Source organism: Dermacentor silvarum, chromosome 2 (genome assembly GCF_013339745.2).
Source record: "Dermacentor silvarum isolate Dsil-2018 chromosome 2, BIME_Dsil_1.4, whole genome shotgun sequence".
In the NCBI taxonomy this organism is placed as follows: Eukaryota; Metazoa; Arthropoda; class Arachnida; order Ixodida; family Ixodidae; genus Dermacentor; species Dermacentor silvarum.
The window spans coordinates 28,748,679-28,765,567 of record NC_051155.1 but is presented as its reverse complement, the minus strand read 5'-3'; the positions used below and the strand labels follow the sequence as shown (position 1 = coordinate 28,765,567).

General features: G+C 49.0%; 1 protein-coding gene across 1 annotated transcript; it reads right to left on the bottom strand.

Moving 5' to 3' along the window:
* Positions 1–605: 605 nt before the first annotated feature.
* LOC119439947 (uncharacterized) lies at positions 606–12,352 on the bottom strand. The gene is made up of 2 exons (XM_037704907.2): positions 12,237–12,352; positions 606–1,064 (listed from the first exon to the last, which is right to left on the bottom strand). Exons 1-2 carry the CDS (start codon positions 12,306–12,308, stop codon positions 606–608), a joined length of 531 nt encoding a protein of 176 aa, XP_037560835.1. The 5' UTR covers positions 12,309–12,352.
* Between the last annotated feature and the right edge of the window lie 4,537 nt (positions 12,353–16,889).

Sequence of the window (16,889 nt, the reverse complement as noted above, 5' to 3'; positions counted from 1 at the left end):
TCCAAATCTACAAGCTACCTCTTCCAGCAAACTGGAAAGGATATCTCAGAGATAACTCCAAGCAAAAGCGTGCAGCCTTTGTAGTTTGGAGTACTTAACAAGATACCAGTATAAGAGTAACTTGCATGCGATGACAAGGTGTCAGTGCTATTGCGTCTCAGAGTTATTTTCAACGCAACTTGCAGACAGACAACCCAGGAGTTTTTGTTTTCTTTCTTTTTATGGAAATTGCGCTTGCTCCGAATTTTATCGTCATTTGGCTACAACTTAAAGGAATAAGAAGACCGAAATAACAAAACGAAACCACCTTCGCACCTCTTGTCTGCGAAAATTGTCAAGGTGAGAAAACGTGGCCGAGACAAGAATTGCGCTGACGTCACATTCAGTGACATCATTCGTACAACACAAATCGGAGCGTGTCGGCTCCGTTTTCGACTTTATATTTTCATCAGTAGTATTAGAAACGTGTCCGCCAGGAGAGTTCCCGAAGCTAGCAGTATCACGCCACCATAGTACCCTGTGTCGGTTTGTTTGCACGTCATTGCGCAAAAGCAACCAGTGTTGCGCACAATAATAAAGCGTCGCAACTTCACTCGATCTAACCCTCATTGGGACACTTTGCTCATCTTCTTCGAATCTGAGCTGGACTGCTTCGCCTCGCTAAACGTCGCCGCTGTGTTCGTTTCTGCGTGGGTCGTCGCAGCGTCCGTCGCCGCGCTCCCGACCCGATGGGTGTCCTCCTCAGTGCTGCGGACACTGGGCACTGTGGTCGTGTGCAGCGCGGAGGCGTCGGCTGCCGTGTCCGCTCTTTCCAGTGCACCGAGTGCGTCGGCTGACGTGCATCCATCGACTGTGTCCGGTGCAGGCACAGGTAGCTTAGAAGACGGAAGGCCAGCGTGATCGGCCTTCGCACTCTCCGGTGCCGGATGCGACTGCTTCGTAGCCAGCTGCTGTCTGACGCTCGGACCGGCATTTCGCTCGGTCAGGAAGGCGACGTAGCGGGCGTACACATCGTGCTCCTTTGGCCCGTACCCGGGCTGGGGCTCCATGGCAGCATACAGGTCCTGCACAAACGCGAGGCGCGATGAACAAAAGCACCATGTGCTGTGATATTACCAAAATAAAACAGTACTAGCGACTTTTGCATCAATTGGGTCCAGTTTCCACTCTGCAAGCACCCTGCAAATTTCATCGTGCATCGCGCATGTGTGGTGCAGTGCGTTTACCAGTTTTTAGACAGGGTGCGCAATGCCATCGGCTATGTTACCAACTAAGAGGACTAGGCAACTAAGTTTACACAATACTTGGATATTTGTAGTGCGACGGGGTTTATTGACAGTTAGCGGGAAACCATAAGCAAAGTCACGTCGGCTCGAGTGCATAGCAGCCGAGTAGTCCCAACCAAGCGCAAGCGCGATCTGCAGCGTCAAGACGTATCAGTCCTCTTCCTCTTCAGCAGACAAGAGGCAGGAGCAATGTTCGAGCTCTCTTGTTCATTGCAATGGCCCCGCGAGAGAAAAGGAGCCATCCGGCCGACGTATGGTGATGATACACTAACGGGATTGTAGTAGGGCTTGAGACGGCTGACGAGTACGGTGTCACGACCGCGACGGCGGAGGTCGCCAGATGGTGCGTGAGGCCCGATTACGCCGTTCACTGGAGACGTGCGTCAAGACGTATCAGTCCTCTTCCTCTTCAGCAGACAAGAGGCAGGAGCAATGTTCGAGCTCTCTTGTTCATTGCAATGGCCCCGCGAGAGAAAAGGAGCCATCCGGCCGACGTATGGTGATGATACACTAACGGGATCGTAGTAGGGTTTGAGACGGCTGACGAGTACGGTGTCACGACCGCGACGGCGGAGGTCGCCAGATGGTGCGTGAGGCCCGATTACGCCGTTCACTGGAGACGTACGGTTGACGAAGGAGGGCTTCGACCACTTCGGACAGAAACACACGCCCTCTGTCACTGAGAAGTTCACGAGGCGCACCGTGTCGAAGCACGAAATTGCATAGAACGAAGAAAGCAACCGCACGTGCAGGAAGGGCTGCTGTCTCAGCATGGCGGCTGAGATGGTCAACGCCAACGCTGATCCAACTGTTCCCAGGCGTGGTGGACGGGAGTGGGCCGTAAAGGTCGATGCTGACGCGGTTGAAAGGACGCTGTGGGCAATGTAGAGATTGGAGTACGGTGGTCGAACGCTGAGGAGGCGCCTTGCGTCGGTGGCAAGCACTGCAACCACGAATGTACTTGCGCACAAATGTGTGCACTCCGCACCAGTAAAATCGCTGGTGCGACCTGGTTTATGTCTTCAACGCGCCGCCATGAGCACTCTGTAGGTTGGTGTGAAAAGCAGCACAAATGTCGGAACGCATATGACGCGCTGGACCGGGAGCCACTTTCGATTATCAGGCATATAGTTCCGGCAGTAGAGCAGGTTTTCGCGCACAGCAGAATGAGCGCCTTGATGGCGAAGCGCCCGGGAAGGCGAGGTGACAGATGTGGTGGACAGGATGTTAATTATACTAAAAATCCATCAATTCCTGCACTGCTCTGACGGCACAGAATCGACATTCAGTGTCGAGACCGACGAAGCCTCAAGTGATAGCGGACACCGAGATAGGGCATCCACGTTAGTGTGCTTCCGACCAGATCTGTACACCACTCGTATACGTCGTACTTTTGCAGCCGAAGTGCCCAGCGGCCAAGGCGGCCAGAGGCAGGGGCGTAGCCGGGGGGGGGGGGGGGGGTTCAAACTCCCCCCCCCCCAAAAAAAAATTTTTTCCGCAACCCCCCCCCCCCCACTTACCCACCCTTTGTTCTCGTCGCTTCGCGCTGACATAATTCATGAAACCGGTGCTACTATCACAATTTCATTCCTGGGCGCTTCCGTTTGGGTTGGTAATTTACAGCGAATCATGTCTGCATGATTCTCACCAGAACAGGAATTGGCCTCCCTGGTGCAGTATTCGGCCACTACCTCCCTCATGACTCCGACAATTAACCCATGGCCCTCAGTTCCCAGTGGCTGCGGAGCACCTGACCAAGGCGGCGGTCAGACCTGCTACGCGGCAGAGGGTGCTAAGAATCTCTGGGTCAAGGCAGGCCGCCAATGGAAACTGAACCTGGCAACGTTCAACACGCGCACCCTCTCAAGTGAGGCTAGCTTAGCAGGACTATTTGAAGAATTATCAGGCATTTCCTGGGATATTATTGGCCTTAGTGAGGTTAGAAGAACTGGTGAGGCTTACACAGTACTGACTAACGGCCACGTCCTCTGCTACAGAGGTCTTCCAGATAAGAAAGAATCCGGGGTAGGATTTCTAGTGCATAACAACGTAGCGGGCAACACTGATGAATTCTACAGCATTAATGAAAGGGTAGCAGTCGTCGTAATGAAGCTGAATAGGAGGTACAAAATGAAGGTAGTGCAAGCCTATGCCCCAACCTCTAGTCACGATGATGAAGAAATAGAACAGTTTTATGAAGATGTTGAACTAGCAATGAGAAAGGTGCAAACTCAGTATACTTTAGTCATGGGCGACTTCAATGCAAAAGTGGGGAAAAAGCAGGTTGGTGAGCAAGCCATTGGCAACTACGGCATCGATTCTAGGAATGCAAGAGGAGATGTTAGTAGAATTCGCGGAAAGGAATAGGCTCCGAATAATGAATACCTTCTTCAGGAAGCGCAGCAACAGGAAGTGGACCTGGAAAAGCCCTAATGGAGAAACAAGGAATGAAATAGATTTCATACTCTCTGCCGATCCAAGCATAGTGCAGGATGTAGAAGTGTTAGGTAAGGTTAAGTGCAGTGACCATAGGTTAGTGAGGTCTAGGATTTCTCTCAATTTGAAGAGAGAGAGAGTGAAATTAGTCAAGAGGAAACAGGCCAACCTAGAGGCAGTCAGGGTAAAAGCAGACCAATTCAGGCTGGTGCTCGCAAACAAATATGCAGCTTTAGAACAGGAAGATGAAGATAACATAGAGCTAATGAATGAAACCGTAACTAGGCTGATCTCAGAAGCAGCAGTTGAAGTGGGAGGTAAGGCACCAAAGCAACCTGTAGGGAAGCTCTCCCAAGAAACAAAGGACCTAATAAAGAAACGGCAAAACATGAAAGTGTCCAACTCAAGAGATCAGATAGAATTCGCTGAACTGTCAAAACTGATCAAAAAGAAAAAAGTAAGGGATATTCGAAATTATAACGTGGGAAAAATTGAGGAAGCCGTAAAATATGGACGCAGCATGAAATCAGTAAGAAGAAAACTAGGCATAGGACAAGGCAAGATGTATGCACTGAAAGATAAGCATGGTAATATCATCAGCAATTTCGATGACATAGTAAAAGCAGCAGAAGAATTCTATACTGACCTGTACAGTAGCCAAAACAGCCAAGCTTCTTCCATTCGAAATAGTGATTAACCGGATACAGAAGCTCCTTCTATAACTAGCGATGAAGTTAGAAGGGCCTTGAAAGATATGACCAGGGGAAAAGCGCCTGGAGAAGATGGAATAACAGTAGATTTAATCAAAGATGGAGGAGATATCATGCTTGAAAAGCTTGCGGCCCTTTATACGCAATGCCTCACCACTTCAAGTGTACCAGAGAGCTGGAAGAACGCCAACATTATACTTATCCATAAGAAGGGAGACGTTAAAGAATTGAAGAATTACAGACCCATTAGCTTGATTTCAGTATTGTATAAAATATTCACCAAGATAATTTCCAATAGAATCAGGACAACACTTGACTTCAGTCAACCGAGAGAACAGGCTGGCTTCAGGAAGGGGTATTCTACGATGGACCATATCCATGCCATCAATCAGGTAATCGAGAAATCTGCGGAGTACAATCAACCTCTCTATATGGCTTTCATAGATTATGAAAAGGCATTCGATTCAGTAGAGATATCAGCAGTCATAGAGGCATTGCGTAATCAAGGAGTGGAGGAGGCATACGTGAATATCTTGGCAAATATCTACAAGGATTCCACAGCTACCTTGGTTCTCCACAAGAAAAGTAGAAAGATACCTATCAAGAAAGGGGTCAGGCAAGGAGACACAATCTCTCCAATGCTATTCACTGCATGCTTAGAAGAAGTATTCAAGCTCTTAGACTGGGAAGGAGTAGGAGTGAGGATCGATGGCGAATATCTCAGCAACCTTCGGTTTGCAGATGACATTGTCCTATTGAGCAACAATGGAGAGGAATTACAACAAATGATTGAGGACCTTCATCGAGAAAGTGCAAGAATTGGGTTGAAGATGAATATGCAGAAGACAAAGATAATGTTCAATAGTCTGGCAAGGGAACAAGAATTCAGGATCGCCCGTCAGCCTCTAGAATCTGTACAGGAATATGTTTATCTAGGTCAATTACTCACAGGGGACCCTGATCATGAGAAAGAAATTTACAGAAGAATAAAATTGGGTTGGAGTGCATACGGCAGGCATTGCCAAATCCTGACTGGGAGCTTACCACTGTCGTTGAAAAGAAAAGTGTACAATCATTGCATTCTACCGGTGCTAACATACGGGGCAGAAACTTGGAGGTTAACAAAGAAGCTCGAGAACAAGTTAAGGACCGCACAAAGAGCAATGGAACGAAAAATCTTAGGAGTAACGTTAAGAGACAGGAAGAGAGCGGTGTGGATCAGAGAACAAACGGGGGTAGACGATATTCTAGTTGACATTAAGCGGAAGAAATGGAGCTGGGCAGGCCATTTAATACGTAGGATGGATAACCGGTGGACCATTAGGGTTACAGAATGGATACCAAGAGAAGGGAAGCGCAGTCGAGGACGGCAGAAAGTCAGGTGGGATGATGAGGTTAGGAAATTCGCAGGCGCAAGTTGGAATACGCTAGCGCAAGACAGGGGTAATTGGAGATCGCAGGGAGAGGCCTTCGTCCTGCAGTGGACATAAATATAGGCTGATGATGATGATTATGATGATGATGATGATGATGTCTGCATATGAAAAAAAAACTGTCATGGTGTTTGTCAAGGCTTTGACACTCTGTGAACTTTTGGGCGAGAATGTGACGGCCGCATTCTGAAGCAACAAATTCGCAACAAATGAAGCAACAATTGCGGCAGCCGCATTTTAGATGATGGCGAAAACGCTCGAGGCCCGTTTACTTAGATTTAGGTGCACGTTAAAGACCCCAGGTGGTCGAAATATCCGGTATACATTTCCGCCGCTTCCCTTCAGGTGCCGGTTAGGCCGCGCTCGCGCAGGATCTTAGGCTACGTTCACACTTGGTCTCGATGCTGTCGGAAGCGGCAAAATCTTGCAAAAATCCGCCCGCCTAGGCGGCAAAACAGGCAGAAAAACAGGCTGCGAGCCAAATCGGTCTCGGGCAGATTTTTTCGCCATGGCGAAGCGGAAACGCGGCGGAATGTCGTTCAGCTTCACTGGAAGCTACACTAGCATGTAAACAACCGGTCGTAAAATTGAACAGTACACCAAAAGTGTAGGCTGTAATGCTGATCGACGCGATCAAGAACCAGCCCTTGCTCTACGACAAGAGTGGCACTAAAACGTACTGTCAGCAATACTCGCGATAGTATTCAACGTCGCGTGACCGGAGGTGCGGCAATGAACAACCCAACAGCGGCTTGACCCAACTTCTCGCGCTTTTGCAAAGCCAGGCGAACCCACCACCACCGTTTCCGAGGTGTCCGCGTCTTCCGTTTATTCATTGTCCATTTCTAGAAAACAAGTAGGTAGAAGTATAAAAGCCATTTCTTCTTCCACTTCCACGGCAGACAATAGTTAGGCAGATTCATCGTTGGCGCTCCATAATTCTCCTCGCACGTGTACGGTATGTTGCAGAAGTCGCGGGCTGCTTTTCTCGTCGCGACGATAGATTGGGAGCGTAGGTCTCACGTAGGACGCGCAGGCTTTGGCGAGCCCCAACACAAGGGCCAGCCCGGGTTTTACCTGTGGTGTTCCCGTTGCCCCTTTGGTGTCCTGGAGGCGCCGACAATACGAAATGATGAAATGTTGTTACAACTTGTAAATAAAAGCTATTAAAGAAATATTATCACGCCTAGGCACCAACCTGTGACTCAGCGCTACCGCGCCCGTGTGAGGAGAATTACGGAACGCCAACGAGGAATTTACCGAAGGTCGCAGATGACACGCGAAGTTGCGTAAAATGATTACTTTTGATGACGGTACCTGGGTCAAAGAATGAACATACCGCTCGGAATAATGCGATAATGAGCGCCACCACGCCAACAAACGTACGCAGACGAGATGGATCTGGACGAAAACGGCAGCGGCGGCCGCGGCGGTAGCAAAACAAATGTAAACAACTTGGACAGGCGCGGAAAAAATTTTCCGGCCGCTTTGGCCTTTCCGCTCGCTTGCCGCTTCCCAAGTGTGAACGCAGGCTTAGTCTGCGCGAGAAACGTCTCTTGTTTGCGATTGCGCCCCTACGGAAGGCTGTTAATTACTATTGTGTTGTTGAATCCCAAACCAGCAATTACGGAAGGCTGGTAGTTGCTGTTTTGTTGTGGAATCCCAAACCAGCAATGTCCACACGAAGGGGTTGATGACAGGAGTGAAATTCCACCGACTCGCAACAGAATGCACGAAACAGACAGCCGACAAGCATGAATTACTGCTGTGCGCAGTACAGCGTAAGTAAACTCTTGTTGCAGGCGCTGACAGTTCTCGTAGGAGTTCCCGCGTCCTGAGAAATTGATTATGTGCACTATGCACTGAACAAGACCGGAGTTCATTCCTGCATCACTAGTACACCAATCAGTCGAGATTCTGAGAGGTACAAGGCCGCTTCCTGTTTGCACCGGCGTAAGTGAAGCAGAAATGAGTTGCACGCACTACTTAAAATGCGCACACATGCAATATCTATGCTGTGCGGTGAAATATTCTGTACAATTCTGAATCTGTTGACGTAAAGGCAAATGACGGCTGCACGCTCGCACACAGCGGAAGACACAGCGGCCCATGCACTTGCCGCAGGAAATGCAACCCTCTCGTATGAGGAAGCAGGGCGACGAAAGCTTCGAAAACAAAAAAGCCTTACGCGTTTTTGCGCGTATTTAAGTTTTCTAGCGCAAAGCCGCAGCGAACAAGCTATTGCTATGGGAGTAGATATAGCCTGGTCACACGTGCATTTTCATGCATATAGCCGTCCTTGACTTGTGAAACGCACTTCGCCCCGACGAGGACGACGCCATCTACGCTTAACGGAAATTAACAATTAATGATGTCTTCTCCGATCGCACGGGTCGTCTCAATGATGCGTTTTCGAAGACTGGTTCATTCAGTGGCGCGATGAGAGACCGTTGCTCCAAACGCCCACTGTACCTGTCAAACTTACTGTATTTACTGAGCTTACTTTATTTTTCACTTAATTTCTTCACAAGCACACGCTCACGCGAGGGGGAGGGGGGGGGGGGGCGGTGTCCCATGTCTTTGATATACATGTATAGAGTCTGCTTAAACTACCGATATTTATTATCGTTGGCGCAAGTTGGAATACGCTAGCGCAAGACAGGGGTAATTGGAGATCGCAGGGAGAGGCCTTCGTCCTGCAGTGGACATAAATATAAGCTGATGATGATGATGATGATGATTTATTATCGGTCACGTGACGTAGAGGAAAGCAGAAGCTTCACCTCCCCCCCCCCCCCCGGTCGGGCCGGTGAACCCCCCCCCCCCCCCCCGAAAAAAATTTCTGGGTACGCCCCTGGTATTGGCCTTTGTGAGTGTGCGGCTTGCGTAGGCGACAACCTATTCTGCGTAGACGGGCTTGGGTTGCGTGATGATTGCACCAATGCCGACACCACTGGCATCTGTATGTACTTCCGCAGGAGCGTGGAAATCGTAGTGACGGAGTATCGGAGCAGATGTCAACAGGTGGCGGAGAGTCTGGAAGGCGACATCGCATTCAGGGGACCAACTGGAGGTGTTGGTGGCAGCGCTTAGAAGCCGCGTCAGAGGTGCATTGATGGTGACGAAATTGCGCACAAAGCGATCTAAGTATAGTGACGTCGGTTTTGGGACATCGGCGACAGCAGGGAGTTTCGCGGAGTCAGGGAGGACACCATCTCTGGATACAACATGACCGAAGATAGTCAATTTATCGGCAGCAAAACGACACATCTTGATGTTCAGCTGGAGGACAGCAGTCTTAAGGCACGTCAGAACCTGCTGGAGACGGGTGAGATGAGTCGGAAAATTTGGAGAAAATACGACGATGTTATCCAGATAGCATATGCAGATGTTCCCTTTTAGATCAAAAAGGATATCGACCATCATGCGCTCAAAAGTAGCAGGCGCATTGCAGAGGCCAAACGTCAAGACAGTAAATGTATATAATCCATCAGACGTCAAGAATGCACTCTTAGGGCGATCACATGCGGCTACGGGAACCTGCCAGTAGCCAGACCAGAGTTCTGACGAAAAATACACGGAACCTTGCAAGCAATGGAGGGCATCGTCAATACGTGATAAGAGATAGACGTCCTTCCGTGTAATTTTGTCGAGACGATTGTAATCAACACTCATCATTGAACATTTGCTCTAATTGACAGGGCCCGTATTCAGAAAACACTTCTTCCGCCAAAAATGCGCATAAAATGTATTAGTTTCGCCCGAAAGGCAAAGCATAGATTGCGATAGTAAATTGTTAGACAGCTATACGAAGTAAGAGTAGTAGTTTCATCGAACGTATAAAGTTGTAGACATTCGTTTTCTAACTAAACTAACAAGCATGGTGTCACGCGCGCACTGGCAAACATGAACACATCTCACTCGATGACCGCGGACACTAGCTGTCAAAGCGCTGGCGTCAAGGAAGCGCGGCCTCAGCAGCGAACCAATTGCATTCGTGCTGTCTTTCACTTCAATGCTAACTAAGTGGCGAGAACATTGTGCACACTAAGCTGTCAGCCCTTGGCACACCTAGACTCTGTCCCTGTCTCAGATGGCATTTAGGATAGGGCCCGCGCGCACGCTCTCAGTCGCGCCATACGCAGCCGCCGCCAGAGTAGAACGCCCCACCCCTCTTTAATCGATGCCTTCCGCGCGGCCACGATGTTATCGCACTTGGACTTTGTGCGAAACATCACATCGATACCGACGGCGGAAATGTGCCTGAAGTGTTCGTATAATGGCTATCGCAATAAAAGCGCATGCCAGCCTCTCCAGAAGCTGGACATATTCTTACCGAGGCGAGTGGCGACGAGCAATTCTGACCAAAAAGCTTTGAGAATTCATCCAAAGCTGTTCATCGCGTATCTGTCACGAGAAATTCGTTTTTCTTCACAAGTGGCACACGCACAGCGACGCCACGTACAATGATGATGATGATGATGATTTATTGGCATCCCCTTTGAAACGGGGCGGCGACAAATAGTCACCTAGCCTGCTTGATTTAATCAGGTATACTATACATGTTCTTTATCTAGCATTTTTGTATACCTATCATTACTTTTCTTTTTCAAAAATTTACCTTGTACCACTGCCTATGATTTTAAGAGATCAGGTCGCATCCATCTTTTCCCTACTTTTTTTCCACCAGTACTCTAATCGTCTCTTGCTGATCTCTACGGCTGATCTGTTTATGTTTCCTTCCACTTTAAACCCAAGCGCTTCTGGGAGTTGCACGTTACCTACGGTTCTCGCTGGGTGGATCCCGTCGCATTCCATTAGGATGTGCTGAGTGGTCTCTGGATCTTTACTGCAGCATACACATGTCTCATCTAATTCCGAATATTTGTTCCGGTATGTTTTCGTCCTTAGGCAACCGGCTCGAGCCTCAAATAGCAAGGCACTGCCCTTTGTGTTATCGTACAGATTTTCCCTTCTAATTTCTTTCTTCTCATTCTTGTAAATCTCCATTGTCCTTTTCGTTTCCATTCTTTGCATCCAATTCACGGTCTCTATTTCTCTCACTTTCTTTCTGATGACCCCTGGTTGTCTATTGCCCATAACAGTGCCCATAAGCGCGCCTCCTAGTGAGCGGAGTGAACTCAGAGGATGTCAGTTATGTGGTACTGTCTCCTTTTACGCGTCAAGACTTAAAGCTGGGCGTGTTTGAAAACAGTGACAACACAACACACGCGAACGTGTTGACCACTTTTCAAAGTTTCCGTGCTTTTTGAGCTGTTTTGTTCCTTTCGTACAATGATAATGTCTATGCGTAAACCGACCATGCCAGCAGTGTTCATTGCTGAGCCATGAAGGGTTCTGAATTTTGTAATGTAATTTTAGTGCGTTTTTAATCTCGACCAACGATTGATACGAGGGGAGACACTTGTTCAAACTGCTGAAAGTGATGATGCCTCGATGTCACGGGTCGCACTCGGGAACAACGGCCGCGACACCAACTCTTTTTTTTTTTTTTCTCACCTCTTTCTCTTCAAGGAAGGTGTATGCAATGTGCACACAAGCGCTACGCCCATAGGCTTAGCTGGCATAGCCGGAGACTGCCTTTTTCCGAAATGAATAGAAAATGGCTGCCCACCGATCGCTCGAGCACTGGCTACTCGGAGCTGCCGGAGAGCGTGGATTTATGTGCGCGGAAGTATAACGTTATCAAGCCCTTTGGCTCGTATACGACATCGCTCTACAGGCTCTTCTTTGCTATGGATCCGTTTCAGCGGCATTTTGAAGATTCTGCTGCACGCCACCACAATTTTGGACCAGCCACCGCAACATATAAAAGTAAGGAGCAGTGTACCAACAGCAGACACCAGCAAAATTACCTTCATCCGGTTATCTATTTTCACCGCGCCATCTCGGCTCCATCGAACCCCTCTTCGCTTGAGCGTGCTCATCACCTCTTGTCAGCCAATTATATACACAAAACCGCTCAATGTAGGCAATGCCATTTGCTTTGAAAGCAAACAGAAGTTACCTCATATAAACATTTGATTGGACTTTTCAAATCCTGCTGGTTACCGCCCGATGCCTGCGTTGGTGGCTACGTCAGTTTGACGTCAGGAGGTTGGAATAAAAACAGATTGGGAATATTTCTACGGTATAGGGCCCCCTATAATCTCTCTACCGAGTGATACTGTAAAGCATGAATTGCGAGCTACCACGTGCCACCGCTTCAGTGTGTAATTTTTTTGCTGCTGCTGCCACTGCCGCCGCCATCGCCATCATCAGTTGTTTGCTTTCGTAGATTGGGACTGGGGCTCGAGTGCACGTGCGCGACACATCCAGTGCGATGCGTGCGTGTGAGGACAGCCACTTACGTATTTATTCTCGCCCAAGGTGTGAAGCAGGAACGCGCCAATGACGACGATGACCGAGCCGAACACGCACATCTCCACCGGTGTCGACCAATCGGTTGACGCTTGGCGCACCGGACGCGTTCTTTCCAACAAAGAAGCCAGGCCGAGGACCTGCATGCGCGCAGAAGATGCGCCGATATGATGGACGTCCGTGCCGAGACGATACTAGACAGCCATTGACAGCCCACACAACTCTGTCTATTTCTTTGTTTCCTTTTCGTTTTACTCAAAACAGCAGTCATGAGATAAATGGGCGTGTTTCGCATGTCTAGCTTGCGCATGGATGCGCTGTAATTAGTCTGAGACTGTCGCGGCGTGCAAGCTGCATGCTTCAGTTTGTGGGGCAGCCTCACAGGGATGTCCAGGTGCTTCCTAGAGTTCCTCAGGTACCCACTGGAGATATATTTAAGCTTTCCAGGTGTACCAGGGCGAGGGTAATGAATGAGTTCTCAATATAAGGTGAGATTCTCTAAGCTTATTCAGGTGGTGGCAGCTCATTAGTGTTGTAATCAGCATTTTAGTTAAGATAATGAAAGTGCCACAAAATTGTGACAATTTTACAGCGAATATGTATGTGGCTACCCGTTTCATCCATCCGTCCAATATCATCATCAGCAATGGCTCGAGTGTCGTCTTTAAAGTCCCTAGATTTTCTGCTCTTTTTTAAGCAAAAAAATATCTAGGGACTTTAGTCGTCTTCTTCCACAGCTGGCTCGTTGGCGCCACTGCGAACGCGTTCGTGCCATTGCTCCCGCGTTCGTCATCGTCGTCGTCTTCCAGAGCTGGCTCCTTTGCCGCTCGTCATTCCAGCGTAGAATTTCACTTCTGCCGTTATAATTGGGAATCCGCCTTTACGAGGGTATGAGCCATTGCTTAAAGGGGTATGAGCCATTCATTGTCTTACCGTGACGGACAGTTTTAATTTTGAAGCAATTTAATTTTGAAGAATCCCTAGAGGTAATGCGACAACGGCAGACTTCGGGCTCATCATCAGTGACGTCGTTCTCTCCGTTTCAGCAGAACGTGTGTGTAACCTCGTTAAAAAACACAAAGACGTAACCAATAATTGAGAAAGACGTTAATGTACCATCCGGATTAACCCAGTGGTAAACCCCGGGGCCGCATGTTTCAGCTTCACTGATTAAGGTTGTATAATCGCTCAATCTACCCGTCGCTCCGCACGCATCCGCCCGAGTGCGGGCCGAGGCGGACGCCCAAAACGCGGATCGTGTCATAAAATTCGATGTACGCTGAACCTGTACGAGCGGATTGCATGCGCACTCCGATTGGACAACGTGGTCTGTTGACAGCTGGCAACCATTCGGCGGAGCAAAGGTGTTTGAGGTTGGCAACTACCTTTGACAGCAGACGACACTGGCATATTTTTGTAGATGCGAGTTATAGTTCCCGCGTCACGGCGAAATCGCGACCCTGGGCTGTCACAATCTGTTCTGCAGCCGCATGTGTTGCATTGGCGCGGTCATTCTTGTTTGAAACATTGCACAGTCATCTTACCTGTGCCACCTTTTAAGAATGTGTTGCAATCGCATCATGATTCAACATGGTACGTATTTTCGGACGATCACTATCAGTGCGTGCTGAATTGCCTGGTTGAGCAAAACCTCTCGAATCATCTACCATTCTACCTCACGCTAAAGTGTCGTCGTAACTGAATCGCCCGAGAACCCCCTATATAGCTTTCTATACTCGGTTGTGTTCGGCGCGACGGCGCAGTTCCTGTAATTGTGCTAGTGACGCTAGTGACAGATTGCAAGAACACGCAACACACGCACAATTGTTGCGGAATACAGCTGCGTAGGTCGACAAGACGTCCCTCTTAACCACTGAGCACGCGTGCGAGGCTTCGAGTACAGCTTGCCGATTTGCTTGCATTTGCTTGGTCATTTTTTTTTCTCCGCCAATTTTAAGAGTGTGCTTTGCACTTCGATGCATGAAATTTATTTCCTTTTTTTATTTTATAAAACCACCAAAGACAAAGTGTTGCATAAAACATGCCTTTTAGAAATTTTATGCGTGCTGCTTGTAAACTTTCCAAACAAAATAAAGCCTAACTCAAGCAGAAAAATAAAAGATGTGCTCAGCCATGGATGAAGCTCTTACCGTGTGTAAAAATATCGTGCATAAACGGTTAACTTGATGCAGCAAGGAACTTAAGGTTAAGCAGTGAGTGTACAATTTATTATGACTGGCATAAAAGCTATCATAGCATTACAAGAAGCCGGAACAAAACCATAATTACAGGGATACGAGACCTTCTGCACCGAAGATGAGAACTGGAAGGTCATTGGTGGACAAGAAAGTTACAGCAATATGTCACAAACTCATAGAAGAAACGGACATTCCACATATAATAACAGAAATCACATATAAAAGCACTAGAGGAAATAGTGTCGGCTAAGGGACCCTCCTGAGGACCACACGTGTGAACCAGAGTGTGCCCTGTGCGGAGGGGCTCATCTCACGGCGGCATCAGAATGCACCAAGAAACTCAAATGGGTCCCCCAAAGGAGCAGGCCACAACTGTCACAACGCAACCAACGGGATCCTCAAGAAACGCTGGTTCAGCAAGGACCGCAAGGACTCTCTCTGCATCGCCAGACGGGGCCCGTTCCAGATCCAGCTCCCGAGACCGCTCCAACTCCACGGACAGTGACCACGAGAGGGGCCAAACAACAAAACAACAGCAGCAAAAGAGTAAGAAGAAGCATAACAAGGAAGTCAAAAACAAGGTGAGCTAGGCAGCAATCGCCTCCCAACCTCCACGCCAAACAACAGTACGCCTTTGCCATTGGCGTTGGGCGAAAGTCCGTTCTATGTCCCTGGCTTTTGCACAGTTTGCTGTATTGTCGGGTGGGGCGATAAGGCACACATGGCATTTAGCCACCGTAATAGTAGACGAAGCGTGGCACTATCGGTCCATCGAACGTGATCACTGCGGTTTGAGACTTGCCGAGCATCCGGGCTTGGACGATTGTCACTCCTTGTGTGCGCACTCGGAGATGACTTAGGAGTTCATCTTCTGGGGTTTCGCGTTCCAGTCCATGTATCACTCCTTTAAGGTATTCTTCAAGGGTTGTTATGTTAGTGTTGATCGGAGGTTTAGTGCCGTTAAGCTCCAGCGTTTTGATCTTCAGGATCTTCTCCGCCACGTGTTCGTAGAGGGTACTTGCAATGATTATGTTGGACCCGTTGCGGAGGCGAAGCAGAAATTTATCGCTCTTGCTGGTCTCCGGTTCGCCTCTTGCTCATTCTATCGCTCGTGCAACTTCGTAGGTTTTAAGTTCTTTCACAACTAGCCGTAGCTTGGCCCGTATGATAATTTTTATGTCGGTTCTGGGCAACGGCGCGGCGCGTGTTTACTGTCGGTCCCTTGCAGGCGCTCCCCCGCATTTAGCTCGCTCTCCTGCAGGCGTTCTGGCGTCGCAACTGTTGCACTCGCCGCCGTCTCGAGCTCCGCTGTCATCAGGGGCTGCTCGCATTTGTTTTCGTAAACGTTTTCGCTCTCGCAACGATATTGCAAGTTGCCACTTGACCGTTCTTGGCTTCATCGTCTTCCCTTGGTGAGTTTTCCTCGTCGTCGTCGTCGCTGGTAGGTTCCCCCTGTCTCCCCTCGTCAGGCGAGAAGAAGTTTTAGTCAGCATCCGCCGCAGATCCCACTTGGGTTTCGATGGCTTGGTCATCCATGTCCACAGTGTCCTGGGCTAGTTCCGGTTCGTTGTCCGTTCGGATTTGGGCCGTCGCGGCACTATACGCTGGGGTCGGGAGCTGGCTGCCAGGGTTCCACGCTCCGCTCCGCTGTTAGGCTTAGCGTGGCGGGCCAGCATGCTGCGGTGGTGCAGGCGCGTAGCCAAGGGGGGGGGGGGGGGGGGGGGGCGCTGATGGGGCTTCAGCCCCCCCCCCCCCCCGAAATTTTTTCGTGCTGGCATGCACAGCCGACCAAAACTACCACCGACGCCGGCAATCATTCTGGATTTTGTGTACAATGTACTTTTCACGCTCGAAAAGACATTTCGGCACGAGAATTGCGAATTCGGGCTGGATTTCGTGACAACGCCCTTGCACCTGGAGTCACGTAACGCGGGGAGCCCCATCCGAGCACTAACTTTCAACGGCTTTTCGATAGCGAGCGGGCGCGTGGCGGCATCTCGCAGCGGCCGCGGAATATACGGAGCGCATGGATTTCAATTACGAAACTTTATGGGTATACAGTTCTCATAAACTTTTGACGCGAAAGGTGCGCTGAAATTTCCAAAGGCATGCTTTAAAAGATTTTCAATTCTAGAACTTTATGGGATTAATGTTCTTATAAATTTGGGCCAACATGCGCGCACTGGAACGCTCGTGTCCAAGCCGTTCCATAAATGGAAGCGCGCGTTCGCAATCTCCCACACACACGAAAATACTAAATATCACCGTGACTGTCAGCTCGCAGCTGATAATTTTCTCCAAACATTTTCAGGAAGCGTGCCCAATGTGATTGATCAGCTGGACCAGGGCAGGCAAAGTAAAATATGAGAAAACAGAAGAAACTGAACGGCCTATTATTGAGGATTTTTTTTTTTTTTTTTTTTGCGGGCGACAAGGTCTGGCACT

Excerpts from the sequence above, each read along its gene's own strand:
- LOC119439947 (XM_037704907.2), bottom strand. The coding sequence starts at position 12,308 with ATGTGCGTGTTCGGCTCGGTCATCGTCGTCATTGGCGCGTTCCTGCTT. Across the intron at positions 1,065-12,236 it reads CCTTGGGCGAGAATAAATAC|GACCTGTATGCTGCCATGGA; the intron begins GTAAGTGGCTGT and ends GCGTTTGTGCAG.